Source organism: Chiloscyllium punctatum, chromosome 27 (genome assembly GCF_047496795.1).
Source record: "Chiloscyllium punctatum isolate Juve2018m chromosome 27, sChiPun1.3, whole genome shotgun sequence".
Classification (NCBI taxonomy): Eukaryota; Metazoa; Chordata; class Chondrichthyes; order Orectolobiformes; family Hemiscylliidae; genus Chiloscyllium; species Chiloscyllium punctatum.
In genome coordinates this window covers 9,688,510-9,715,773 of record NC_092765.1, presented here as the reverse complement: position 1 = coordinate 9,715,773, position 27,264 = coordinate 9,688,510, and the positions used below count along the sequence as shown (strand labels likewise).

The 27,264-nt window shown below is 40.4% G+C and overlaps 1 protein-coding gene and 1 non-coding gene across 3 annotated transcripts; both read right to left on the bottom strand.

Moving 5' to 3' along the window:
• Window positions 1-1,590: 1,590 nt before the first annotated feature.
• LOC140453399 (nuclear inhibitor of protein phosphatase 1-like) lies at window positions 1,591-26,293 on the bottom strand. 2 transcript variants are annotated; one of them, XM_072548030.1, is made up of 7 exons: window positions 26,174-26,293; window positions 21,932-21,992; window positions 18,275-18,428; window positions 15,185-15,402; window positions 14,513-14,657; window positions 11,710-11,774; window positions 1,591-5,170 (listed from the first exon to the last, which is right to left on the bottom strand). In XM_072548030.1, exons 1-7 carry the CDS (start codon window positions 26,215-26,217, stop codon window positions 4,811-4,813), a joined length of 1,047 nt encoding a protein of 348 aa, XP_072404131.1. In that variant the 5' UTR covers window positions 26,218-26,293; the 3' UTR covers window positions 1,591-4,810. The 2 variants fall into 2 exon arrangements, with proteins under 2 accessions (XP_072404131.1, XP_072404132.1); XM_072548031.1 differs by lacking the exons at window positions 21,932-21,992; window positions 26,174-26,293 and having other exon boundaries at window positions 15,185-15,422; window positions 18,275-18,429.
• LOC140453757 (small Cajal body-specific RNA 1) lies at window positions 19,390-19,553 on the bottom strand. Its single transcript, XR_011952492.1, has one exon.
• Window positions 26,294-27,264: the final 971 nt, after the last annotated feature.

The window sequence follows — 27,264 nt, the reverse complement described above, 5'->3', positions numbered from 1 at the left end:
CTTCCTTCAATCACCTTAGAATTATGCCTCATGATAGCCGCTGGGAAAAATTCACTCTATCTATGCTTCTCATCATCTTGATAGAGTTGTACAAGTCCCCTCTCATCCTCCTTCGCTCCAATGAGATAAGCCCGAACTCCCTCAACCTTTCTTCATAAGGCATGCCCTTCAGTCCAGGCAGCATCCTGGTAAGCTACCTTGGCAACCTCACAAAATCTTTCACATTCTTCCTATGTATTCAATTCCAAGTGTGGTCTAACCAGGACTCTTTAGAGCTGCAGCATAACATCACGACGCAAACTCAATCCCCTGCTCATGAAGGCCAACACACTCTACACCTTCTTAGCAACCCTATCAACTTGAGGGCAACTTTGAGGGATCTAAGGACATAAACCCCTACACCCAAAGGTCTCTCTGTTCCTCCACATTGCCAAGAATCCTGCTTTTAACCCTGAATTCTACATTCAAATTCGACCTTCCAAAATAATTCACTTTACACTTTTCCATCTGCCGCTTCTCAGCCCAGGTCTGCATCCTGTCAATGTCCCTTTACAACCAACAACAGCCCTACACACTGTCCACAACGCCACCAACCTTAGCATCATCAGACTTACTAACACACCCTTCCCACTTCCTCATCAAACTCATTTATAAAAATCACAAAGAGCAAAGGGCCCAGAACCGATCCCTGCAGACCACCACTGGTCACTGTGCTCCAGGCTGAAAACTTTCTATCTACTACCACCCTCTGTCTTCTATAGGCCAGCCAATTCTGTATCCAACGCCTTACTTTCTGAATGAGCCTACCATAGGGAATCTTATTAAGCACCTTGCTAAAATCCATATACACCACATTCACTGCTCTACCTTCTTCAATGCATTTTGTCACATCCTCAAAGAATTCAATAACACTTGAGGCAGGATCTGCCCCTCACAAAGCCATGGTATCTATCTCTAATCAAAGTATGCTTTTCCAAATAATGTAACCAAGTATAGAATATTTAAATGTAGAATTAACTAAAGAACAAGTGTTAAATGGATTCTCAAATGAAATCTCATATCACAAACTACCCAGTGCTACACATTCCTCTTACCTGCAAAGCTGTGCAATTAATCAGTCTTTATAGAAATCCCTTAGAAAATAATGTCTAATGTTACCATGGTAGTGAAAGGAAAACAACAGCGTTAAAAATAGATCTTAAACCTGGAATTATAGGGAAGGTCATCAAATGGCAATATGGAAATAAGTTGGACTCAAACTAAAATGTTCAGTTTAATTCAATAGTGTGTAAACCCCAAATGTTTGTTTTAATTGAAAAAAAAAGCATAAAAGTCAATCAAGCTCTGAGTAGTTAAGCTTAGCATGCAAAGTATTCCAAAAGCAAATTCCTGTCTAGTCTCAATTCCATTTATAGATAATTAAATCAAATTAATGAAAGAGTCATTTACAAGCCCAATTTTGCTTTAGAATGTGAAGGCAGTCATATTTTGTTATGAATTTTATTTTCCTCATTGTTTTAGCTATAAGGTATAAACAATCTACATATTTGCAACTCCACATCATCTCAGGTCTGAAAGAGAATACTTAAATTGCAATTTTACATAAAACATGACATTTATTTTCAGAACTTTAAAGTCTCTACCAATTACAAATCTGTTGATAAACAAAAGATAATGGTTCCATGTAATAGCTTGCACTTTCAAAGGTGAAACTATAATACTTTTTTTATTTAAAAAAGAAATCCACAACCAACCACAAACTCAAAACAGTGCTCGGGATCACATAAGCTGCCATATAGATTTTGAGGACTGAAAACATTGAAGGTGATGTAGTATGTGTATTTTCAGGTTTGTCTAAAAATAAGATTTGGTCATAAAAAATACAAAACCAAGCAAAGATAACAATACAGACAAAAAACTTATACTAAAGCAATATACACTTTGATCTTGCATCCTATTTCTTTTCAATCCTCTTATTTCTTTTCAATCATCTTTCATAGGATTCACATTAAATACACTGGCTAATTTTTGCTGCAGTTAATCCAAATTTGCAACCTTTGGACAACGTGAAGAGTGACCCTAGCTAGTGCATTCTGCACAACTTTATTTCACTCAATCTCAAAAATTATCATTTTAAGCATCTCACACTGGAGAGATTATGCAACAACCAATGGGCTGACCCTTAAATTTTTTATGAATCACAAGCACTACACATTGAACTGGTGGGGAAAAAAAGCAGGGAAAACATAATGCATTTCAGATACTGTTATCTTCCACAAAACAGGCTTATTTCCAATCTTTTAACTTCACTTTTGACTCCCGGCTGTTGAATCTTCTTTACATCACTATCCTTGACTTTAATGATCTTGTACTCTGTGGGATTTTGCCCAGAGATTTCAGGTAAAAGATGTGCAGACAGTGCATATTATCTTCATATATTTGTAGGCTGATTTAGGCAACTGCAGAAAAATCAAGCATAGTAGAAATTGCTAGAGCACTGCACTAAGTCCAGTGAATGTTCTAGAAAACCAACTGGAAGTCAAATAATCCTGGGATGGAGGTGGCAGGCATGAAAAATAGTATTAAAATATAACATCAGGACGATTCGGAACACAAATTCATACTTTTACAAATTTATTAATATTTTGGATGAAGGAGCTCTTTAAGTAACTTTGCACTTTATGAAAAATGTGTCTCAAAAATGCTTGAGCATAATGTTAACCAAAAATTTGGAAATTTCAAGTATAACTGATTGTTCACATGCCAATCCCCAAAATTGAACACTGGGCTTGAGGGGGACAACTCATCCTGTACCTCTGACAAATAGCAAGTTTTAATGTCTTTTCTTGACAAATTGCAGCAATCTCTATTTCAAAGCTTCTGCGGTGACACAGCACATCTCAAAAGTCCATTCTTCACAAAAATAAGATGCAAGCTCTATGCTGTCTAGTGATAGCAATCTAACTTAAATCACTGGAACGTATTACCAACTGGAGTGAAGTGACATATGGGCTCTATAGAGATGAATTTCAACTAGTTTGAGCAAGACATGATTCATCATATTGGAAAACAGAAGCTTAAAGGGTTGGTAATGTACTGAATCAGCAGCATGGAAGGGGTCCACTAGGAGCATAAACCTGTCTTATCATGAAGTTATGCTGTGATCTGGTTTGTATTTATAGCTTTGAAGTTGCACATTTACAGTTTTATTGCAATTTTCATTTTAACTAGTTATTACCTTGCAGGTAGAGGTGGTCAGGTTTTGAGGTTAATACCAATCAAAATTATTGACATCACTATTTTAAAAAAATTGGATTCAATAATCCATTGCTTTTCTTGCCCTAAACCAAATCTTTCAGAAAGGCTGACATTATAATGCACAAGTTGACTTTGCATTTTTGTATCAGAATGATCTTAAAAAAAAATGCAAAGATTTGTAGAGAACTCATACAGCTTTGCTGATGGTCTTCCAACAGTCCAAGGCATTTACAGGCAATTATACAATTTAAAAGTTGTGACATAGGAGACAACAATTAATGGAATGCTAGCTCACAAAAAAATTGAAAGAAATACCCAGATAATGTGTGTCCAGTTAAGTGCTGGCCAGAATACCAGCTCCCCTATGCCTTTTGGAATAGTGCAATGAGATTTTTCATATACACCTGGGAGGAAAACCAAGTGCTTGATTTAATATCCCATTCATGAAGATTGTATTTTTTAACTGTACAGCATTTCTCTCAGAACATCAGGCTAGATAGTGACCTCTAGCTATTATATACTTCAGACCTCTGACCATTTGATCTGTATTTCATACATACTGATTTTAAAATGAAAAAACTAGCAACATATCCTAAGCCACACACAAAAGGTGAACATTCTCCACAGTTAATTCATCATCCCTCGACACAAAAAGGCACACTCACGAGAGCCAAAACGTATTTAAAAAGCTGAACAGTTTGAATGTAATGTCAAATCCTTTAGCATCCATCAATGCAGGTAACGTCTGCAGAATTTTGCCTTTAAATATTGGAGGGGTTTTAATTTCACAACCGATTTCCATAATAAACGCAAAAATGTTCACAATGGCTTCATTTCATAAGTTAAAAAATAAAGCTTCATAAGAAAATTACTTGACTCAAGAATGGATTTCTCTTCAAAGTAATTTGAAAAACTATGTTCTGAAAATTGGTGGCTACAAAATATTGTAACCAGTTTTATTGCAAGTCATGCAGCGATCAAAATGCACCAAACCATACCTGTGGAAACCAATTAGAGATTATTCACTAACTCACTGAAGTAAGTGAAAAAAATGGGGAAGGTAATTTGACTTGCCATAACTTCTTTATACTTAGCATATTACACTTACATGTGCTAAGTGCTGAAATTCTCTTTTACAAAGTCCTGGGAGCATGAAAATTACATTTTCAGAGTGTGTCTACGCAGTAATAAATGACTTATTTTAATCATAAACAGTGCTCTGCTTTCTCTACTTATCTAAAAAGCCCAATATAAAAACGTAGAGCCCCTCATGTATAATTCTACTCACTGAAACAAAGCACACGTGGCAGAAAAATAGTTTGTGATTTTAGTCCGAGTGGCAATGCTGTTTGTAATTTACACTGAAATACATGTTAGAGGTAAAAAGCAGTAACAGTAATGTTGAAAGGCTGTGAATCTATTACACAACTGTACAAACATCTGTACAAAGCTCATATAAATTTTAGGCATATTAACAGAATTAAAAGAAAGCCCCTCTCGGTCCTCAAATCCCAGGTGACTTTATTTTTTTGAAAAAAAAAGAACAAAATCATCAAATAAGCAATGATGGAGTAGGTTTCTTGCCAGGCCAGGCCTCCTTAGCATATTTCTTTTTCTTCGGTTCGTTAACAGATTCTGCATTGAATACACCAGTGTTGGGAACAGGGTTTATAGTCACAGCTGCTGGTACAACTGCTGGTGCCAAGTCCACCTCTGGAGCTGGATTTGGGAATGGCATAGGCAGTCCTCCTATCATTGCGGTTCCCATTGTATTACCATGTAGCTGAGAAGAAGAATCACCACTAGTTGGAGGGAGGCCACCATATAAACTAGCGTTGAATGGGAAATTCTGCATACGCCTAGCAACTCCATCTTCCAGACTTAGTGAACTGGGACTCTCTGTCTTCTTTTTCTGTAATTTTTTTTCCAAAAAAATTAAAATGATTACATTTTGTCAACAATATTTCTTATGTTCAACACTGACAGCTTTCTCATCCAAAATATAGGAAAGTAAAATAACATGCAAGTCAGTAAAGTGTTTAAAATAGCCAAACGCACAGGCTGCCAGTTGAAGAACAAACAGTTTTGTACCAGTAACATTTAGCATGTCAAGAAACTAAGTGTTACACAAAAACCATTATCCTAACTATGTGTCTTCTATTCAAAATAAATCAGTTTTACAAATCTAATAAAGGCTGCTACAGAATAAATTTAAAAGACTGAAAATACGTAGAACTTAGATTTTATCAAATCAGGGGTCTCATATTCTGCTACAAACACCATGTCAAATTCTAACATTGTGGTCTGTATCTGTATTTCATACATACTGAAATTGTTTGCAAGTCAGGTACCTCAACTGAAGCAAGGCTCTTAACTTTGAATAAGGGCAATTCTGAATTAGGCACAAGTTAGCTGAGCTGGACCAGAAAAATATGTCAAAACGTATGACCATATACAGTTAATAGACAATATTTAAAAAAATTACAGAGGAATATTGGATTATCCGGCATGATTGCAATGTCCCGATGCTCGACTAAACTGTGTTATCTGGCATTCGATTAACCGAACAAAATGCTTCCCCGCCCATATCCTTCAAATAATCAAGGTTCCACTGTACATTGGACAAGACTTTAAAACAAAAACCAGTGGCCAGAAACAGCAATAAATCTAAGGATTGGGAAGTTAAGATACATCTTAAAACAACTTCGTAAATAGACACCACAAAAAATATCCGAGTGGGCATCATCAGTATGGATTTGTAAATGGAAAATAGTGTTCAACAAACTGAAGAGTTTTTTTTGAGAATGTTACTAACAAAATTATCAAGGGGAGTCAACCAAGGCACTATACTTAGATTTTCAGAAGGCTTTTCAGACAGCGAGGACCAGATGCCTGACAGGAAGGTAAATTTTAAAATATATAAAAGGTTTACCCTGTGCATAGGCAGAGCGCACACTGAGCAGGAGCAAAAACGGGACTGCTAGGTAAGAGGGAGCAGCCCCAAATCGTGGTCCAAATCGGCACCAACAACATACACAGGAAGAGAGATGGGGATTTAAAGCAGAAATCCAGGGAACCAGGTGAAAGCTGAGAGCTAGAACAAACAATTGTTATTGTTTGAACAAACAATAGTTTGTTGCCCATGCCATGTGCTAGCGAAGTGAGGAATAGGGACAGTGAGGCGTTGAACACGTTAAAGGGATGGTGCAGGAGGGAGGGTTTTGGATTCCTGGATAATTGAGGCTCTTTCTGGGGTAGATGGGACCTCTACAAACAGGATGGTCTTCATCCTGAACCAGAGGGGTACCAATATCCTGTGCGAGGGAATTTGCTAATGTCTTTGGGTGAGTTTAAACTAATTTAGCAGTGGGATGGGAACCAAAATTGTAGTTTGAGTATATGGGAGGATGAGAGTAGTGAAGTCAGAATTAAGATTTCAAGATTGCAAGAAGGCACTGGTAGGCAAGAAGTGGGTTTGATGCGTGTCTACTTCAATGCTAGGAGCAACCAGAATAAGATGCAGCATGGGTTGGAACCTGGGGTTTCGATGTTGTGGCCATTTCAGAGACTTGGGTCGAGCAGGGACAGGAATGGTTATTACAGGTTCCAGGATTTAGATGTTTCACTAAGAACAGAGAAAATGGTAAAAGGAGGGATGGTGTGGCACTGTTAGTCAAGGACAGTATTACAGTGGCAGAAAGGATGTTTTAAGACTCCTCTGAGATAATATAGGCAGAGATTACAAACAGAATAGGAGAGATTACCTTGTTGGGAGTTTTCCATAGGCATCCAAATGGTTCCAGAGATATAGAAGATAGGCTAGCAAAGATGATCCTTGATAGGACAGAGTGCCAGGGTAGTTGTTATGGGACACAAACTTTCTAAATATTGACTGGGAATACGCTTGATCAAGTACTTTAGATGGGTCAGTTTTTGTCAGATGTATGCAGGAGGATTTCCTGACACAGCACGTAGACAGGCCAACAAGGGAAGAGGCCACATTAGATTTGGTACTGGGTAATGAACCCGGCCAGGTGATAGATTTGGATGTAGGTGAGCACCTTGGTTATAGTGAACACAATTCAGTTATGTTTACTTTAGTGATGGAAAGGGATAGGTCGTAGGGCAAGAGTTATAGCTGGGGGAAAGGCAATTATGATGCATTTAGGCAAGATTTAGGATGCATAGGATGGGGAAGGAATCTGCAGGGAATGGGCACAATTGAAATGTGGAGCTTATTCAAGGACCAGCTACTGCGTGTACCGGTCAAGCAGGGAAGAAGTTGTCGAGCTCGGGAGCTGTGGTTTACTAAGGAAGTTGAATCTCTTGTCAAGAGAAAGGAGGCGGCTTATGTTAGGATGCGATGTCATGGCTCAGTTAGGGTGCTTAAGAGTTACAGGTTAGCCAGGAAAGACCTAAACAGAGAGCGATGAAGAGTCAGGAGGGGACATGAGAAGTCACTGACGATAGAGTCATAGAATCAGAGAAATAGACAGCACTGAAACAGACCCTTTGGTCCAACTTGTCCATGCCAACGAGATAGCCCAAATCAATCTAGTCCCACCTGCCAGCATATCCCTCCAAATCCTTCGTATTCATATACCCATCCAAATGCCTCTTAAACATTGCAATTATACTAGCTCCACTACTTCCACTGGCAGCTCATTCCATACACGTACCACCCTCTGCATGAAAAGGTTGCCCCCTAGGTCTCTTTTATATCTTTCCCCTCTCACCCTAAACCTATGCCCTCTAGTTCTGGACTCCCCGACCCCAGGGAAAAGACTTTGTCTATTTACCCTATCCATGCCCCTCATGATTATATAAACCTCTATAAGGTCACCCCTCAGCCTCTGACGGTCCAGGAAAAACAGCCCCAGCGTGTTCAACCTCTCCCTCTAGCTCGAATGCGCCAACCCTGGCAACATCCTTCTAAGTCTTTTCTGAACCCTTTCAAGTTTCACAACATCATTCCGATAGGAAGGAGACCAGAATTGCCACACAATATTCCAACAGTGGCCTAACCAATGTCCTGTACAGCCGCAACATGACCTCCCAACTCCTATCTCAATGCTCTGACCAATAAAGGAAAGCATACCAAATGCCTCCTTCACTATCCTATCTAACTGCGACTCTGTTTTCAAGGAGCTATGAACCTGCACTTTGTTCAGCAACATTCTCTTGGACCTTAACATTAAATGTATAAGTCCTGCTAAGATTGGCTTTCCCAAATTCAGCACCTCGCATTTATCTAAATTAAACTTTATCTGCCACTTCTCAGCCCATTGGCCTATCTGATCAAGATCCCGTTGTAATTTGAGGTAACGTTCTTTGCTGTTCACTACACCTCCAATTTTGGTGTCATTTGCAAACTTATTAACTGTACCTCTTATGCTCACATCCAAATCATTTATATAAATGACGAAAAGTAGTGGACACAGCACCGATCCTCGTGGCACTGCACTGGTCACAGGTTTCCAGTCAGAAAAACAACCCTCCACCACCACCCTCTGATTGGGTCAAGGAAAACCTTAAGGCTTTCTATAGGCATATCAGAAATAAAAGAATGACGAGAGAAGATCAGAGGAAATAGGGGAAGTGCTAAATGAATACTTTTTGTCAGTATTCACACTGGAAAAAAAAACAATGTGGTCGAGCAGAATAATGAGATACAGGCTACTAGACTAGATGGGATTGAGGTGAATAAGGAAGAGGTGTTAGCAATTCTGCAATGTGTAAAAATAGCCAAGTCCCCTGAACCGGATGGGATTTATCCCAGGATCCTCTGGGAAGCCAGGGAGGAGATTGCCGATCTTGACCTTTATGTCGTCATTGTCTACAGAAATAGTGCCAGAAGACTGGAGGATAACAAATGTTGTACCCCTGCTCAAGAATGGGAGTAAAGACAACCCTGGAAATTATAGGTCAGTGATCCTTACTTCGGTTCTGGGTAAAGTGTAGGAAAGGGTTATCAGAGATGGGACTCATCTCTAGATGATTATAAATAAGGTGACTTGGGATAGTCAACTGTTTTGTAAAGGGTAGGTCATGCCTCTCAAACCTTATTGAGTTCTTTGAGAAAATGACCAAACAGTTGGATTAGAGTAAAGCGGTTAATGTGGTGTATATGGATTTCAGTAAGGAGTTTGATAAGGTTCCCTACGGTAGGCTACTGCACAAAATACAGAGGCTTGGCCAGCTGAAAGAATTCAGAGAGTGGTGGTTAATAGGAAATATTGATCCTGGAGTTCATTTACTAGTGGGGTACTACAAGAATGTGTTTGGAGTCCATTGTTGTTTGTCATTTATATAAATGACCTGGATGAGGGCATAGAAGGATGGGTTAGTAAATTTGTGGATGACACTAGGATCGGTAGTGTTGTGGATAGTGACAAAGGATGTTGTAGGTTACAGAGAGACATAGATATAAGCTGCAGAGCTGGGCTGAGAGGTGGCAAATGGAGTTTAATGTGTAAAAGTGTGAGGTGATTCACTTTGGAAGGAGTAACAAGAATGTAGAGTACTGGGCTAATGGTATGATTCTTGGTAGTGTAGATGAGCAGAGAGATCTCAGTGTCCAGGTACTTAGATCCATGAAAGTTGCCACCTAGGTCGATAGGGTTATTAAGGCGGCATACGGTCTGTTAGCTTTTATTGGTAAAGGGATAGCGTTTCAGAACCATGAGATCATGCTGCAGCTGTACAAAACTCTGGCGTGGCCACATTTGAGTATTGCATACAGTTCTGGTCACCGCATTATAGGAAGGATGTGGAAGCTTTTGAAAGGGTTCAGAGGAGATTTACTAGGATGTTGCCTGTACAGAGGTAAGGTCTTACGTGGAAAGGCTGGGGGACTTGAGGCTGTTTTCGTTAGGAAGAAGGTTGACAGGCAACTTAAATGAGAGATGATCAGAGAGTTAGATAGGTTGGTCAGTAAGAGCCTTTTTCCTTGGATGGCGATGGCTAGCACAAGGGGACGTAGCTTTAAACTGAGGGGTGATAGATGTAGGACAGATGTCAGAGGTAGTTTCTTTACTCAGTAAGTAATAGGGGTGTGGAACACACTGCCTGCAACAGTAGCAGACTCGCCAACTTTAAGGGCATTTAAATGGTCATTGGATAGGCATATGGACGAGAATGGAATAGTGCAGGTTAGATGGATTTCAGATTGGTTCCACAGGTCAGCATAACATTGAGGGCTGAAAGGCCTGTACTGTGCTGTAATGTTCTACGTTTTGATAAGGTTCCCCCATGTGAGGTTGGCTCCCAAAGTTAAAGCACAAGGTATAGGAGATTATGTATAATCATGGGTTAAGGATTTGCCAGTCAGAAAACAGAATAGGAATAAATGGCTAATTTTCACACTGAGAGTGCAACTTGCATTGCAAGGATCAAGACTTGGGACCCCAGCTGTTCACAATATGTATCAAAGATCTGTGTGTGGAGACCAAATGTAATTTTTCCAAATATGCAGATAATACACAGCTAATCAGGAATGTGCATTGTGAAGATGTAATAGGTTTTCAAGAGGATTTGGGCAAGGTTAGTAATGGGTAAGAACATGGCAGATGGAATATGATGTGGAAAAATGTGAGATCATCTACTTTGATAGGAAGGACAGATAGCAGAGTATATCCTAAACAATGAGAGGATGGCAAGTGTAGGTGTGCAAAGATACTTTTGGATACCCTTGGCAATTAGTCATGAAGGCCAACATACAGGTTCAGCAAGCTATTAGGATGGCTAATGGAATATTAGCATTTATTGCAAGAGGATTTGAGGACAGGAGTACTGATGTTTTGCTTCAATTGTATAAGAGCTTGATTAGACTGCACCTGGAATACTGTGCACAGTTTTGATCACCTTATCTCAGGAAAGATAGAACTGCCTTAGAAGGAGTGCAACAAAGACCCACCAGTTTCTGGGATGATGGGGCTAACCTATAAAGTGGGATTATAAACTCAGGCTGCAGTGTTTAAAATTTCAAAGAGTAAAAGGGGATCTCATTGAAATCTACAAAATATTTAAACAGACATACAGTGTTGATGCAGGCAAGATGTTTGCCCGACGGGGGTGGGGATCTAGAACCAGAAATAAGGATTCGCCATTTAGGACAGAGATGAAGAAAATAATTTTTTTTTTAACAGAGGGAGGTAAATCTTTGGAAAGCTCTATCCTAAGAAGGTCTTGAAAGCTCAATCTTGGAATATATTTAAAAGTAGAGGTTGATAAATCTTTGAAAAATGGTGTGAATGGAATTTAAAAATGTTCAGTCAAAATCGTATTAAATGGTGGAGCAGTCTTGATTGGCTGAATGGCCTACACCTATTCCTATGTTCCTTAGCAGTATATGCTAACTTGCTTAGACTGTGATCCAAAACAACAAGCTAATTTGAACTTAAAATATATGACTGCCTATAATACACAATAAAAACTGATGGCTTTGCTTACCTTGAGTGGCACCACTGCTGTTTGAACCATATTTCTGAAGCGACCCACAGAAGGATCAACATCCTCTGAAAAGGGAAGAAGCAAATTGAAGATTACAACAATTAAATAAAATAGTTTTCATGGAGTATATTTCAGAATACAGGCAATCCAAAATGATGCTTCATAGACAACTCATTATTTTCCAAGCGTAGGAAGTACATTTTATTTTGAGGGAAAATATGGTTGCCAATTTGTCTTGCAAATCCACAATGAGGATGACTGGTAAACGTAGTTTGTGGCAGTGTTTTCTACAGGACAAATGTTGATCAAGGTGGAAGAACACGGATCATCTTTATACATCATCATGGAGTCATTACCTCAGTTTAAAATATCACACCAAAAAGGAAACAATGTGGAAATTCCTTGGGACTGTACAGAGATGCTGCACTAAAGAAGATGCACGAGGTCACTGGAGCTGGGCCTAAACTCAATTTTCTGAGTCAAAGGCAAAAGTATCATAATTAATCCAAATTGTGATTCTTATTTTGACATGATTGCTTAGCAATGCTGAGTTCTCTGCAGGTATCCCCCCATGTGAAGGTAATGAAGGTAGATTATGGTTTCCATTGAGGTGCTGGTGTTGGACTGGAGTGGACCAAGTTAAAAATCACAACACCAGGTTATAGTCCAACAGGTTTATTTAGAAACACTAGCTTTCGAAGTTCAGATCATGCTCACAGAATTTATAGCCAAAGGAGTCCAGTGTCATGAAGATGTGATACAGTAAACGATCTTAGATTGTTTCATCCTTTATAATGGGATATGCTGGTTTCTGTTCTTTGATATACAAGACCCAGAACTTCTTTTCAATTACATTCTCAACATAGCTCAGCATTTCCTTCAGTTCCTCACACTCACTTAGTCTATGTGCCCCAACATGTTTGGTTGTGATATTTGTATCCTTCTCTAAGGGGACAGAATCTCAGTATTAATTTAATTCATTTGCCATCCTTTTGTTGCCCATTATAATTCCCTTTGTTTCTTACAGTTTCTGACTGTAGGGACCTACATTTGTCTTCATTTTTTTAAGGTTTAGAAGCTTCAACAATCAATTTGTACATTCCTGGAAAGCTTACTTTCATTTTCTAATTTAAAAATCACACAACACCAGGTTATAGTCCAACAGGTTTATTTGGAAGCACTAGCTTTCGGAACACAGTTCCTTCATCAGTTAAGTGAAGCAGGATCATAAGACATAGAATTCAGTGTCTTATGATCATACTCCATAGCTACCTGATGAAGAAGCAGTGCTCAAAAAGCTAGCGCTTCCAAATAAACCTGATGGACCATAACCTGGTGTTGCTTGATTTTTACCTTTGTCCACCCTAGTCCAATACTGGTATCTCCACATCAGGGTTTAATATTCTCTTTCTCCTTCTAGTAATCAACCACTTTGTTCTCTTCTGCAAAAATCTAACTTGATCTTAATTATCAGGTCTGCTGTTTTTTTAAAAAGCCAATTATAGATTTAAAGTTATCCTTAATTTCCCTGGTTAACTGGGGTCAGGCCACCTTTCCCATTTTATTTTAATGGCAGACAGGAATGAACAATTGTTGTAGTTCCACCATTCCATGACATTAAAGAAATAACAGTTAAAATTACATATTGATGTAACTGGAACATTAATCTTAGTATGAAAAACTGAGAGGTGGTGTATTTTCGTAGGAAGAACAGGAGGCTACATAATCCATGGAATGTAAAAGTCTAAATGGAATTGAGAAACAAGTGTAGCTCAGGGAGCAGGCACACAATTTACTCAAAGCATTAACACAGATTAAATGAAAACACTGGGGATTATTTTGAGGGAAAAATTTTAAATGCAGAGAAGTTCTTAAACTTGTTTAAAACCTTGGGTCGAGCACAGAGTATTGTGCACAAGTCTGGACTCTATATTATACAGAGATAGCAAGCTACTGACCGGATAAATTGCAAAAAGATTGCACAATATTGATCAAAACTAAATGGTGCTACCTATCTAAAATCACTGACCAAGTTAAACTTTTAGATTAGATTAGATTCCCTACAGTATGGAAACAGGTCCTTCAGCCCAACAAGTCCACACCGACCCTCTGAAGAGTAACCCACCCACCCATTCCCCTACCACATATTTACTGGGAGAAAGTGATGACTGCAGATGCTGGAGATCAGAGTTGAGAGTGTGTTGCTGGGAAAGCGTAGTTCAGGCAGCATCCGAGGAGCAGCTTATGCCCAAAACATTGATTCACCTGCTTCTGGGATGCTACCTACCCTATATTTATCCCTGACTAATGCACTAATGCTATGGGCAATTTAGCAAGGCCAATTCACTTGACCTGCATATCTTTGGACTGGATTGTGGGAGCACCCAGAGGAAACCCTTGCAGTCACTGGGAGAACGTGCAAACATCCACACAGACAGTTGCCCAAGGTGGGAATTGAACCCGGGTCCCTGGCGCTGTGAGGCTGCAGTGCTAACCACTGAGCCAATGCGCTGCTCCTATAGAACTTTCTCCTATAAAGAGATGCGTGACCCGACAGCATCCTATTTGTCTCCACTTGTGGGAGATCCTAAAACCAGTGGCCATAAATATGACCACAAATAAGTCTAGCCTGAGCACTCTGATACATACATATGGGAGCACATATTGGAGTGGATCTCTGCTGCACCTCACTCAAGATATTCAATATGTTCAACTTTGCAGGAAATGAAAATCATAGTCAAACTTGCAAATTAAAATTAGTTATTTCAAATGAGAACTCCATAAAGTTTACAGACAGTCATACCCGGATTTATTATTTCTTCATCATCACTGAATGATACACGGTAGCTCTTTCTTTTACGTTTTGGCCTCTGTATTTCCAGATTTCCTTCTTCAATTGTCAGTGTAGATATTCTTTTGTTATGAGCTGTGTTGAATTCTGTCAAATTCTAAGAGGCAAGCAAAGGTATGGTATTTTCAATATGTCCTTTGATTTTAACTTAAAAGGCATTTCACATTATAGTAATGGACCAATAAACTAAACTGAAGAAATACTCTGCCTTCTAAAAGAGACTACCAAACAAGTTCTGTTCCTGTTCCCATGAATCACAAGGTTTTCTGGGAAACCTCCCCTTTCTCTTTGGTGGCACCAGAAATGCAAAGGATAAAACAATGATTTAACTGGTCAGGATGCACAGACAAAATTGTTTATTTAGAGTGACAATTAAGTGACATAGTACCATTGGGTATGAAATGGAAGCTTGAAGGATTTAAAGGACTTCATTAAAGCTGCCAAAATTCAACATACATTAACAAGCCAACATCACCAAAGGAAATATTTATACAATTCATTGATTTCCACAAAAATCATTGCCACCGTACAGCTATTACTTAAATAATATTCCAAGAATTTTTGATGTACCCCTTTAAACCAGACTATCCTGAAATGCAGAAATTGACTTAGACCAGGACTTACATCTAGTTCTGTCTCCTCTTCAGGTAAACCCAGCAGTCCCTTCAGTTCATCATCTTCCACTGCAATTTCATCACCCTTGATTGTGGATGGCATTGTCTGTGGTTTTTCGCGTAGTGTATACGCTCGTGTTGAGGCTCCAAATGACAACGTGGAGTCTATGGGAACCTGCTGTGGTTTGTGGGGCTCCAAACGAAGACGCCCTAGATACGTACCATGAGCTACAAAAGCAATTACCTAGCTGTAAGTTAATTAAGTACTTGATGAATTAAATGATTAGTAAACTAGTAAAACTCAACTAATTTAAAGTCTGACATTCTGCAGCTTAGGTGTCTATCACCTTTGCTTTAGAGGAAGGAAGAAAGAGGGAACACAAATTTCTCCATCCTGATAGTGTTATCAAGGAAAAGATCACAGCCTTTTAAACAACTTATAATTCCCTTCTACAGATCAATTAACAGAATAATTTTGGTGTTCCATTTAAGCACATGCAGATCTCCATTATATCATAGTAAATATTACCAGGTCAACACAACTGTGAAAGATAAAAAAAGTATGTCAAATAATACTAAATGAGAAAAGGAGCTGGATTAATGCAGGAACCAACAAACTTCTGAATGCAGGGCAGGAGGAACCAAAATTGAGAAACAAGGAATTGGATTTTTTGAACCATTGTCGACAATTTGCTCAGGTCGATTTTCAGTTACAAGGAACAGCAAAAGGTGATGTAGGTAAAAGGCAAAATTATTGCATATTTGCATAATTTTCTTACCGCAATTTAATACAAAACAATAGTTTGAGATATCGCTACAAAGGTCAATGCTCAAAATCACTTTGTGAGAAAATGGTCTGGGTGGCAGAGGAAAACCAAGGGTATATTTTCAGAATTTTCATCACAAAAGAAAGTCAACAGATGTTTTTGAAGATTTTTGATATGTACATACGCAAAGTTGTAAAAAAGTTGAAAAGGTAGTAAATGGCCAAGTTAGAGGGTTGCAGAAAAGGAAGTAGGATGCAGGATAGAGAACACAAATGGCAAACAAATGGGCAGAAATGTGAAGAGAACAGCATATTGGAGCATTGAAATCTTTAGTCATAGAAGTGTACAACACAGAAACAGACCTTTTGGTCCAACTCATCCATACCAATCAGACATCCTAACTTAATATAGCCCCATTTGCCAGCAATTGGCCCATATCCCTCTAAACCTTTCCTATTCACATACCCATCCAGATGCCTTTTAAATGATGTTATTGTACCAGCCTCCACCACTTCCTTGGCAGGTCATTAAATATACGCACCATCCTCCGAGTGAAAAAGCTGCCCCTTAGGTCCCTTTTATATCTTTCCCTCTCACCCTAAACCTATGCCCTCTAATTGTGCACTCCCTACCACAAGGAAAAGACTGTCTACTATACTACGCACACACCTCATGATTTTATAAACCTCTATAAGGTCACTCCTCAGCCTCCAACACTCCAGGGAAAACAGCTCCAGCCTATTCAACCTCTCCCTATAGCTCAAATCTCCAATCTTGGCAATATCCTTGTAAATGTTCTCTGAACCCTTTCAGGTTTCGCAACATCCTTCTGACAGGAAGGAGACCAGAATTGCACACAATGTTCCAAAAGTGACCGACCAATGTCCTGTACCACCGCAACAAACTCCTATACCCAATGCTCTGACCAATAAAGGAAAGCATACCAAACCTATTCTGCCACTCCACAGCCCATTGGCCCATCTGACCAAGATCCCGTTGTACTAAGGTAACATTCTTCGCTGTCCACTACACCTCCAATTCTGGTGTCATCTACAAACTTACTAACTATACCTCTTATATTCACATCCAAATCATTTATATAAATTATGAAAAATAGTGTACCCAGCACCGATCCTTGTGGCGCTCCACTGGTCACAGGCCTCCAGTCTGAAAAACAACCCTCCACCACTAGCCTCTGTCTTCTACCTTTGAGCCAGTTCTGTATCCAAATGGCGAGTTCTCCTGTATTCCATGAGATCTAACCTTGCTAACTCGTCTTCCACGGGGAATCTTGTCAAACACCCTACTAAAGTCCAGATAGATCACATCTACCACTCTGCCCTCAATCCTCTTTGTTACTTCTTCAAAAAACACAATAAAATTCCTGAGACATGATTTACTACACACAAAGCCATACTGACTGTCCCTAATCATTCCTTGCCTTTCCAAGTACATGTACATGCTGTCCCTCAGGATTCCACTCAACAACTTTCCCACCACTGATGTCAGGCTCACTGGTCTATAGTTCCCTGATTTTTCCTTACCACCTTTCTTAACTAGTGGTTCAATATTAGCCAACCTCCACTCTTCCTGCACCTCACCTGTGACTATCGATGATACAAATATCTCAGCAAGGGGCCCAGCAATCACTTCTCTGGCTTCCCAGAGTTCTAGGGAATACTTGATCAGGTCCTGGAGATGTATCCGCTTTTATATATTTCAAGACATCCAGCATCTCTTCCTCTGTAATATGGATATGTTTCAAAAAGTCACCATCTATTTCCCTACATTCTATATCTTCCATGTTCTTCTCCATAGGAAATACCAATGCAAAATACTCGTTTAGTATCTCCCCCATCTCCTGCAGCTCCACACGTAGGCTACCTTGCTGATTTTGGAGGGCCGCAATTCTCTCCCTAGTTACCCTTTTCTCCTTAATGTATTTATAAAACCCTTTGCATTCTCCTTAACCATATTTGCCAAAGCTATCTCATGTCCCCTTTCTGCCCTCCTAAATATACTCCTACTGCCTTTATACTCAAAAGGATTCTCTCAATCTCTCCTGTCTATACCTGGCATATACCTCCTTCCTTTTCTTAAGCAAAACCTCAATTTCTCTAGTCATCCAGTATTCCCTATATCCACTTTTCAACGTAACAGGGGAATGTACTGTCTCTGGACTCTCATTATTATATTTCTCTCATTGAAGCCCACAACCTTTATCCTGTCATTTAGCACAGCCCCTCAAGTGCTTTGAAGCTCTGCAGTTCCTCAAACTTGACTATTGCAAACATTTTAAAAATACTTATAACATACAATGTAATAGCACTTACTGCTGTTCAAATCGATGATGAAAACTCTTTTCAAATGTTTGTGATAGACCAAAGCAGCGTGGACTCTTGAACATGATTGATGGTCAATGGTAAAATCACAAATGTCAGGGTTTCTTCCAAAGAGGTAGTATTTTTTCTCATCAATGATGAGTTTCTGGTGAAAAAAATACCAAAACATAACAACATATTATTTAACTGTTTTGCATTACTTACTGATGCAGCTTGCAACAAGTCAGAAAAATAATATGGTACTAAATGGCAAAATATTAAAACCATTTGTTCAAGGACAAATGGGAGCGATTGGTAGAAGAGTTATAAAAGCTGTTAATCTTTGCATTTTTCAAAAAGGATATATTTTAAGTTGATGTCCAATGCAAACTTACTGACTTTTTGACAATTTAGTGTCATAAACGCACATTTTTTAGGAAAATAACAGTATTCAATAGTGATGAAGAAGAGGTGCATTATCGAGTTGTGAGCACTACAAACTCATGGTTTGCGCGCTCTGTCCATTAGCCTCAACCATAGAACTGTCACATCAACCAACCTATGATTTGATTGTAGTAGAATTTTAAATACAAATGAAACTAAACTCACTGCAGAAAGTTAGGGCTATTATTTGTCAACTTGTGAGCTGCTTATGACATAATTCATATTCCTACAATGCAAATCAACTTTGGGGCTCCACAAACCAAATGTGACAGCTAAAACTTTGGAGTTGCTCTGCAGGAGAATAAAATTGTTCTGAGAGATTATTTTTAAATTTTAAATATCTTCATTCTTTTACCTTTGTTGTTTTTTTTCCCTTTAATCTCATCTTATTTCCCTCCCTCTATCTTTTTCTCTATTAAACTGGACTTTTAATTTACATAGGTTCTCTGCTGTTTCTTTCTTTAGTGTAAGCTTCACAAGGAGATAAGAGTATTATTCCAGACAAGCAAAGTTTGAAAAGTTGCACTGACCACTACCAATTTGCACTTTGATAAGGAGGCTCAAAAAATTGAGATGAATAATGTAAAAACTACAACACAGGCCATGTCATGAAATATTTAATTTCAGCAAATTATGAGCTATTAATCCTGATAACAAACTAGAGGATTCTAACAGTGGAGGAGTGCTGTACCTCTGAGTTATAACTCAGTGTTTCTCTACACACTAAGCTAATATGCTCAAGGTTTTTTTTATTTTGATTTAGCACCGCTTGGACCCAACAATCATAGATTGTCTCAGTTCTATGTTAAAACTGCGACAACGACAGCCAGGTTAGTATCTGGTGCATGCCTCCTACATCACCCAGAATACAAAATGGAATGGATGAACAAAGCAAAACAAAATGTTATGTCTGTAAGGTTAAACTGAAGCAAACATTTTTATAATATTTTGCATGTATATTGCTTTTTTTGTACAAAGAAATATTCCACACTGCTCCATTGAAGTGCATTAAACCTAAAATTGATAACAAAACAAATATTAGCAAGGTTGGTCAACGGGGCTGAGTTGAGTATGGTTGCCATTACGAAAGAGATAGTGCTAGAAAAGTTAAAAAGTCTTAAAATTGATAAATCTCCTGGCCCCGATGGGATACACCCTAGAGTTCTGAGAGAGGTTGCTGAGGAAATAGCAGAGGCATTGGTTGAGATCTTTCAAGAGTCACTGGAGTCAGGAAAGGTCCCGGATGATTGGAAGATGGCTGTAGTAACCCCCTTGTTCAAGAAAGGATCAAGGCAAAAGATGGAAAATTATAGGCCAATCAGCTTAACCTCGGTTGTTGGTAAAATTCTAGAATCCATCATTAAGGATGAGGTTTCTAAATTCTTGGAAGAGCAGAGTCTGATTAGAACAAGTCAACATGGATTTAGTAAAGGGAGGTCATGCCTGACAAACCTGTTGGAATTTTTTGAAGAGGTAACAAGTAGGTTAGACCAGGGGAACCCAGTGGATGTGGTCTATCTGGACTTTCAAAAGGCCTTTGATAAGGTGCCACACGGGAGACTGCTGAGCAAGGTGAGGGCCCATGGTGTTCGAGGTGAGCTGCTGGGATGGATTGAGGATTGGCTATCTAACAGAAGGCAGAGAGTTGGGATAAAAGGTTCTTTTTCAGAATGGCAGCCGGTGACGAGCGGTGTCCCGCAGGGTTCGGTGCTGGGGCCACAGCTGTTCGCATTATATATTAATGATTTGGATGAGGGAACCGGGGGCATTCTAGCGAAGTTTGCCGATGATACAAAGTTAGGTAGACAGGCAGGTAGTACTGAGGAAGTGGGGAGGCTACAGAAGGATCTAGACAGGTTGGGAGAGTGGTCCAGGAAATGGCTGATGGAATTTAACGTGAGCAAGTGCGAGGTCTTGCACTTTGGCAAAAAGAATATAGGAATGGACTACTTTCTAAATGGTGAGAAACTTAATAAAGCCAAAGCACAAAGGGATCTGGGAGTGCTAGTCGAGGATTCTCTAAAGGTAAACATGCAGGTTGAGTCTGTGATTAAGAAAGCGAATGCAATGTTGTCTCTTATCTCAAGAGGGTTGGAATATAAAAGCAGAGATGTACTACTAAGACTTTATAAAGCTCTGGTTAGGCCCCATTTGGAGTACTGTGTCCAGTTTTGGTCCCCACACCTCAGGAAGGACATACTGGCACTGGAACGTGTCCAGCGGAGATTCACACGGATGATCCCTGGAATGACAGGTCTAGCATATGAGGAACGGCTGAGGATACTGGGATTGTATTCGTTGGAGTTTAGAAGATTAAGGGGAGATCTAATAGAGACGTACAAAATAATACATGGCTTTGAAAAGGTGGATGCTAGAAAATTGTTTCTGTTAGGCGAGGAGACTAGGACCCGTGGACACAGCCTTAGAATTAGAGGGGGTCATTTCAGAACGGAAATGCGGAGACATTTCTTCAGCCAGAGAGTGGTGGGCCTGTGGAATTCATTGCCACGGAGTGCAGTGGAAGCCGGGACGCTAAATGTCTTCAAGGCCGAGATTGATAGGTTCTTGTTGTCTAGAGGAATTAAGGGCTACGGGGAGAACGCTGGCAAGTGGAGCTGAAATGCGCATCAGCCATGATTGAATGGCGGAGTGGACTCGATGGGCCGAATGGCCTTACTTCCACTCCTATGTCTTATGGTCTTATGGTCTTAGCTAAATGAGTAAATTTTAAGGACCAGTGAAATGGAGAAAAGCTGAAGCAAAGGAAATTTAGTGCACAGTATTTAGACCACTGAAGAAGCGCACAGTAAGGGTAAAGCAAATGGAGAAGGGGGAAAACGACACGGTAATGAAAAGCAAGGGAACTGGGGAGATTTAAACACGAGAAAAAGGACTTCCAATGCATTACCGAGACTGATTTATAATGAAATTAGCTCTTCAGATATTCAAACACCTAGATTAGCCATGTGCTCTGGGGATGTTCTAGAGTTAAACCTTCACAATCTGCATATCAAACTTGGACAATGCTTTGACTGGCTAACCCTAGTTTATGAATGCATTTGACTTGTATTCAAGTTTAATTATTTGCTTGGTTAAGTGACAGTCAGGCATTCCCATCAGATCCAACGACCAATACAGTTGTATTCCACTTCCACTGAAGGAATTTTTAAAAAATGAAACACCAAGAGCACTTTGCCCAAAAGGAAATATAACACAAGTGTTCACCTCTACTAGTTTGTCTCCTTTCACAACATCCAAATGAAGTCCTGGTGGTGGTTTCCCTGCCCTGAAATTAGAAGAAGTTTTTAGTGGAAAACCGTATATTAGAGTCTGTCAAACACTGGGGGTGTAACTCTACCTCCGAACCAGAATGTCTGGCTTCAAACCCCCCCCCCCCCCCGAGTTGAGACATAAAAAGTAACGGCAGCTTTATTAAACAACAGTAATTGTATAACAGAGAAAAGTGATTTCAGTGCATCTTGCCCCAAATCTTTGCATATTTAAAGTCTTCAAACAATATTAAATTCTCACAAGTGCAATCAAATCTTTTTTTAACTCAGAGCAACAAAATGACGAGTCAGAACAAATCTTCATTAAAGAACTTAAAGCAATCAATGACTAAACCAAACTGAATAAACAAACAAAATGTGTATTACACATACAAATAATCAACATTACAGCCTAAAGAGAGTAGTCTTCACTCTTGAAGCTTCTGTTTTGTATTTCAGATTGACCCATTAGTCCCATCTTTTCACCTCGGACTGTGGAATCTTCTGATACAAACTCTCAAATTCCATTGCCACCATCTCTTACCAGACCAAAGTCTCACAAAAGTTAATGTCTCGCATCCGGTGACTTATAAGAGCTGACCAGATTTGCTTGTTCTCCAATAATTTCTGTTTTTAGTTCAGACCTCCACCATTATTTCACTCATAAAAGTAAAGGTGCAATAGAATTGAGAAAAGGCACCATTACACAAATAAAATATTGAACATTTATACAACGAAAGTCAGCCAATTCTTTATAAAACTCAAACCACATATACATGCATGAGAATTTAATGAACTTAACCTGAAAGCATATGAACTCAAGGACTTTAATTCTAAAGCACAGGGTGCAAAAGATCTTAATGTTTATTCTACAGTTTAAAACTATAGTTTGCGATGTATTGTACTTTTTTTGCATGCCGTAATGTTCATAATTGCGCAAACTTTTATTTCATACATTAAAGTAACAATGATTATTCATATTATAGACACAGACAACAATTGTTCTATTTACCCATTACAATCCAGCACCAGCTGCCTCAATTTTTCAAAAGATCAGTTATCCAATTGTTTACCTTTCCACTTGCTATAATTGAAGTCATTTCACTCCTACATTAGCCAGATTTCAATTTTTTGCAAACAAAAACAGCTGCTGCTTGAGAAACCCAGCAGTCTGGTAACACGTGTGGAGAGAGGAAATGAAATAAATAATCAGGTTTTAGTTCACGTTTACATGTTGGCCAGGACACCAGGTAAACTGGATTAGAGTGGTGCTGGAAAAGCACAGCAGGTCAGGCAGTATCCAAGGAGCGTGAAAATCGATGATTCGGGCAAAAGCCCTTCATCAGGAATACTCAGCGATTTTCATGCTCCTCGGATGCTGCCTGACCTGCTGTGCTTTTCCAGCACCACTCTAATCTAGAGTCTGATCTCCAGCATCTGTAGTCCTCACTTTCATCCACCAGGTAAACTGCTCTACTCTTCTTTAAAGAGTGTTGTAGGACCTTTTGCATTCACCTGAGACCAAACAGCTCAGAATGTACTGCACATTCTAGGTACAGACTCTGAAAACTATCAACCTTTTGAAATATGGTTATGATTTAGATTGCTTGCAGTAATAGGAAATTTTTAGTTCAAGTACCTAGTCTGGGATCAAATGGATCCATCACAGTTGTAGCATACTACAGACATCAACTATTCTCAATTCCATCCTACCACTATTTTAAAACATTCCTGACAGATGCAATATGCAATTAACATTACATCACAAAACTTTACATTGCATCAAGTACCTTGTGAACAGACAGACTCAAACAATCCCCAGGCCAGACATACATCACTGTTACGCCCATACATGCAAGGTTATGGGGGTTTCAGTCCCAAAGAAATTTCATGATAAACTTGTCAATTTTTGTTGAAAAGGGCCTCGCATCCATTTAAACCGACAATTAAAATAATGGATGGTATCACTGCATCACTGCGATTAACCACAAGATGACAGTCTTGCAATAAGATATGAATGAACAGGCAACTTTTACCATAGATGTGAATGACTCAGGGATAACATCTTGCCATATCAATAAGACTCGTTCAGTAACTAGAATTTCTATACAACAGTAGGATGTGCATGAGAAAACACTCAAAATGCAGATACACAGGACGATGAACGATTCAGTCTTTGATAACCTAGCTGTTACAGGAAAAAGCACTTTGAGTCTAACACTGGGATGAAGTGCTGGTGGCTTGACAGGTGACTGGGGAGTGATCACTGATGACATACACAGGAACCATATAAAATCATTCTGAATTTTCCTTATAGCTCTCGGGACCAACCCACTCAAATAGGTCTGACTACAGGGTTGTATATGGGCATTGTTTTGTTGATGTGAATAATCGTGTTAACAATTTTCTTTTGTTTTGTGAAGAACTACACCCCAGCGATTGCTATTGCTTAGACTGTACATCCACCCCAACAATGGGACATGGGATGATGGAGCAATGGGAGCAGGGTTTGTATGAGCTTAGGATTCTGCAGGACACAGATGACTCCACCCAATAGAGCACTGGAATTGTTAATAAGGACTCAGCAGGACAGGCTTATGCAGGAGAGGAGACAGATGATACAAAGGAACTGGAAGCTAGGAGCCTTTGTGACAGACAGGAAAAGGAATTGAGAGCTTAGCCCAGGGTGAAGTATTTAAAGTAGGGCTGAATATAAACACTGAAGCAGTGGGGAGTGAGAGAGGGGTACAGATATGAGTCAGAGAGACGTACAGCATGGAAACAGACCCTTTGGTATAAACGTCCATGCCGACCAGATATCCCAACCCAATCTAGTCCCACCTGCCAGCACACAGCCCATATCCCTCCAAACCCTTCCTATTCATATACTCATCCAAATGCCTCTTAAATGTTGCAGTTGTACCAGCCTCACCACATCCTCTGGCAGCTCATTCCATACACGTACCACCCTCTGTGAAAAAGTTGCCCTTTAAGTCTCATTTATATCTTTCCCCTCTCACCCTAAACCTATGCCCTCTAGTTCTGGACTCCCCAACCCCAGGAAAAAGACTTTGTCTATTTATCCTATTCATGCCTCAAAATTTTGTTAACCTCTATAAGGTCACCCCTCAGCCTCCGATGCTGAACAGGCCTCTCTCTCTGTAGCTCAGATCCGCCAACCCTGGCTACATCCTTGTAAGGGAGGAAGGGGGGGGGGAAGAGGAGGAGGAAGAAGGAAAGAAGGAAAGAAGGAAAGAAGGAAAGAAGGAAAGAAGGAAAGAAGGAAAGAAGGAAAGAAGGAAAGAAGGAAAGAAGGAAGGGGAGGGTGAGAGTGAGAGTGAGAGTGAGAGTGAGAGTGAGAGTGAGAGTGAGAGTGAGAGTGAGAGTGAGAGTGGGAGTGAGAGTGAGAGTGGGAGTGGGAGTGGGAGGGGGAGGGGGAGGGGGAGGGGGAGGGGGAGGGGGAGGGGGAGGGGGAGGGGGAGGGGGAGGGGGAGGGACAGTGGACAAGGTTGAGGGTTTGGAAGGGGAGGAGAAACAGGATTGAGAGGGTAAGAGGGGGGGTTTGGAGGGAGGGGAAGGGTTTGGAGGGTGAGGGTAGGAGGGGGGTTTGGAGGGGGAGGGTGAGGGTAGGAGGGGGGTTTGGAGGGAGGGGAAAGTGTTTGGAGGGTGAGGGTAGGAGGGGGTTTTGGAGGGTGAGGGTAGGAGGGGGTTTTGGAGGGTGAGGGTAGGAGGGGGGTTTGGAGGGTGAGGGTAGGAGGGGGGTTTGGAGGGTGAGGGTAGGAGGGGGGTTTGGAGGGAGGGGGGTTTGGAGGGTGAGGGTAGGAGGGGGGTTTGGAGGGAGGGGAAGTGTTTGGAGGGTGAGGGTAGGAGGGGGGTTTGGAGGGTGAGGGTAGGAGGGGGGTTTGGAGGGAGGGGAAGTGTTTGGAGGGTGAGGGTAGGAGGGGGGTTTGGAGGGTGAGGGTAGGAGGGGGGTTTGGAGGGAGGGGGGTTTGGAGGGAGGGGAAGTGTTTGGAGGGGGAGGAGAGTTGGAGGAGGGAGTGGGGCGGTCCCGCCGCTGCAGCGCAGCCACACTGCGGCCTAGTAGGTCAGACTGCAGCCTCTGACACAAAGCACAGTCCAGAGGGAGGCGACTGCTTGCAATCGAAAGGCTGCGAAAGGGTCTTCCTCTTCACGGCGGAGCGTTGCTGTGCGAACTCACCATGTCGGACAATCAAAGACGGGTTTGAGCTGAATCGCCTGCATTTGAATCACATCGATACGAGGCCGCACCGGATTCTGGGTAACCGAGTGGGCGGGGCTTTCTGCACTCACCGCGCATGCCAACAAACCCACCGGAATGTACTCTGGGAAATGTAGTCTACCAATCCACGGCCACTGGGGTTGTGTGGTCTGAACTACAAATCCCACTCGCTTTTGCGAACAGAGCTTGACAGAGGGAAAGGATAGAGAAGTGGTTCAGTGGGCACTGTGACAGGGAGGTTTCAGACTGAATGTTGCAGCTGGTGGTCTTATATTGAATATATTGGTAAATTATTCGTTTCTGGAATTCAGAAGAAAAAGAGGAAATCTAATTGAGGTAAATAATGATTTGGGGATGCCGGTGTTGCACTGTGGTGTACAAGAGTTAAAAATCACACAATACCAGGCTGTAGTCCAACAGGTGTAATTGGAAGCACTAGCTTTTGGAGCACTGCTCCTTTGTCAGGTGGTTGTAGAGTATAAGATTGTAAGACACAATTTATAGCAAATGTTTACAGTGTAATGTAACTGAAATTATATGTTGAAAAAGACTTGGATTGTTTGTAAAGTTAGAATGACCATGTTGGTTTCAGTTCTTTCATATGTAAATCTTAAAACTTTTTTAAAAGTTACATTCTCAAGTGAACTTTAACAATTGGTGTCATATTGGCCCAAATAATGTATTGAAATTGTGGGCTTCCCCATGTGTGAGACCATCTGTGCCACAATGGTCAGACTGATTCTAATCTTAACGGATTTACAGAAACTTACGTGGATTCATGAAGTTTTTGAGCAAAAAATAGAACGTAATTCTGCAAGTACATATAAGTTTGCGGGTGAATCTGTGTGTGCAGGGAGGGGTTGGTTATGGGTGTCTGTGAGAGAGAGTGTGTATGTAAATGGGTTTAAGTCTGTGAGAGGGTTCGTGTGTGAATGTGGGAGAGTATGTGTGAGCATATGAGAGAGAGAGAGAGGGAGGGAGAGAGAGAGAGAGAGAGAGTGTGTGTGTGTGTATGTAGTGCAATGGGGTCACCTGTAGTATGACATGAA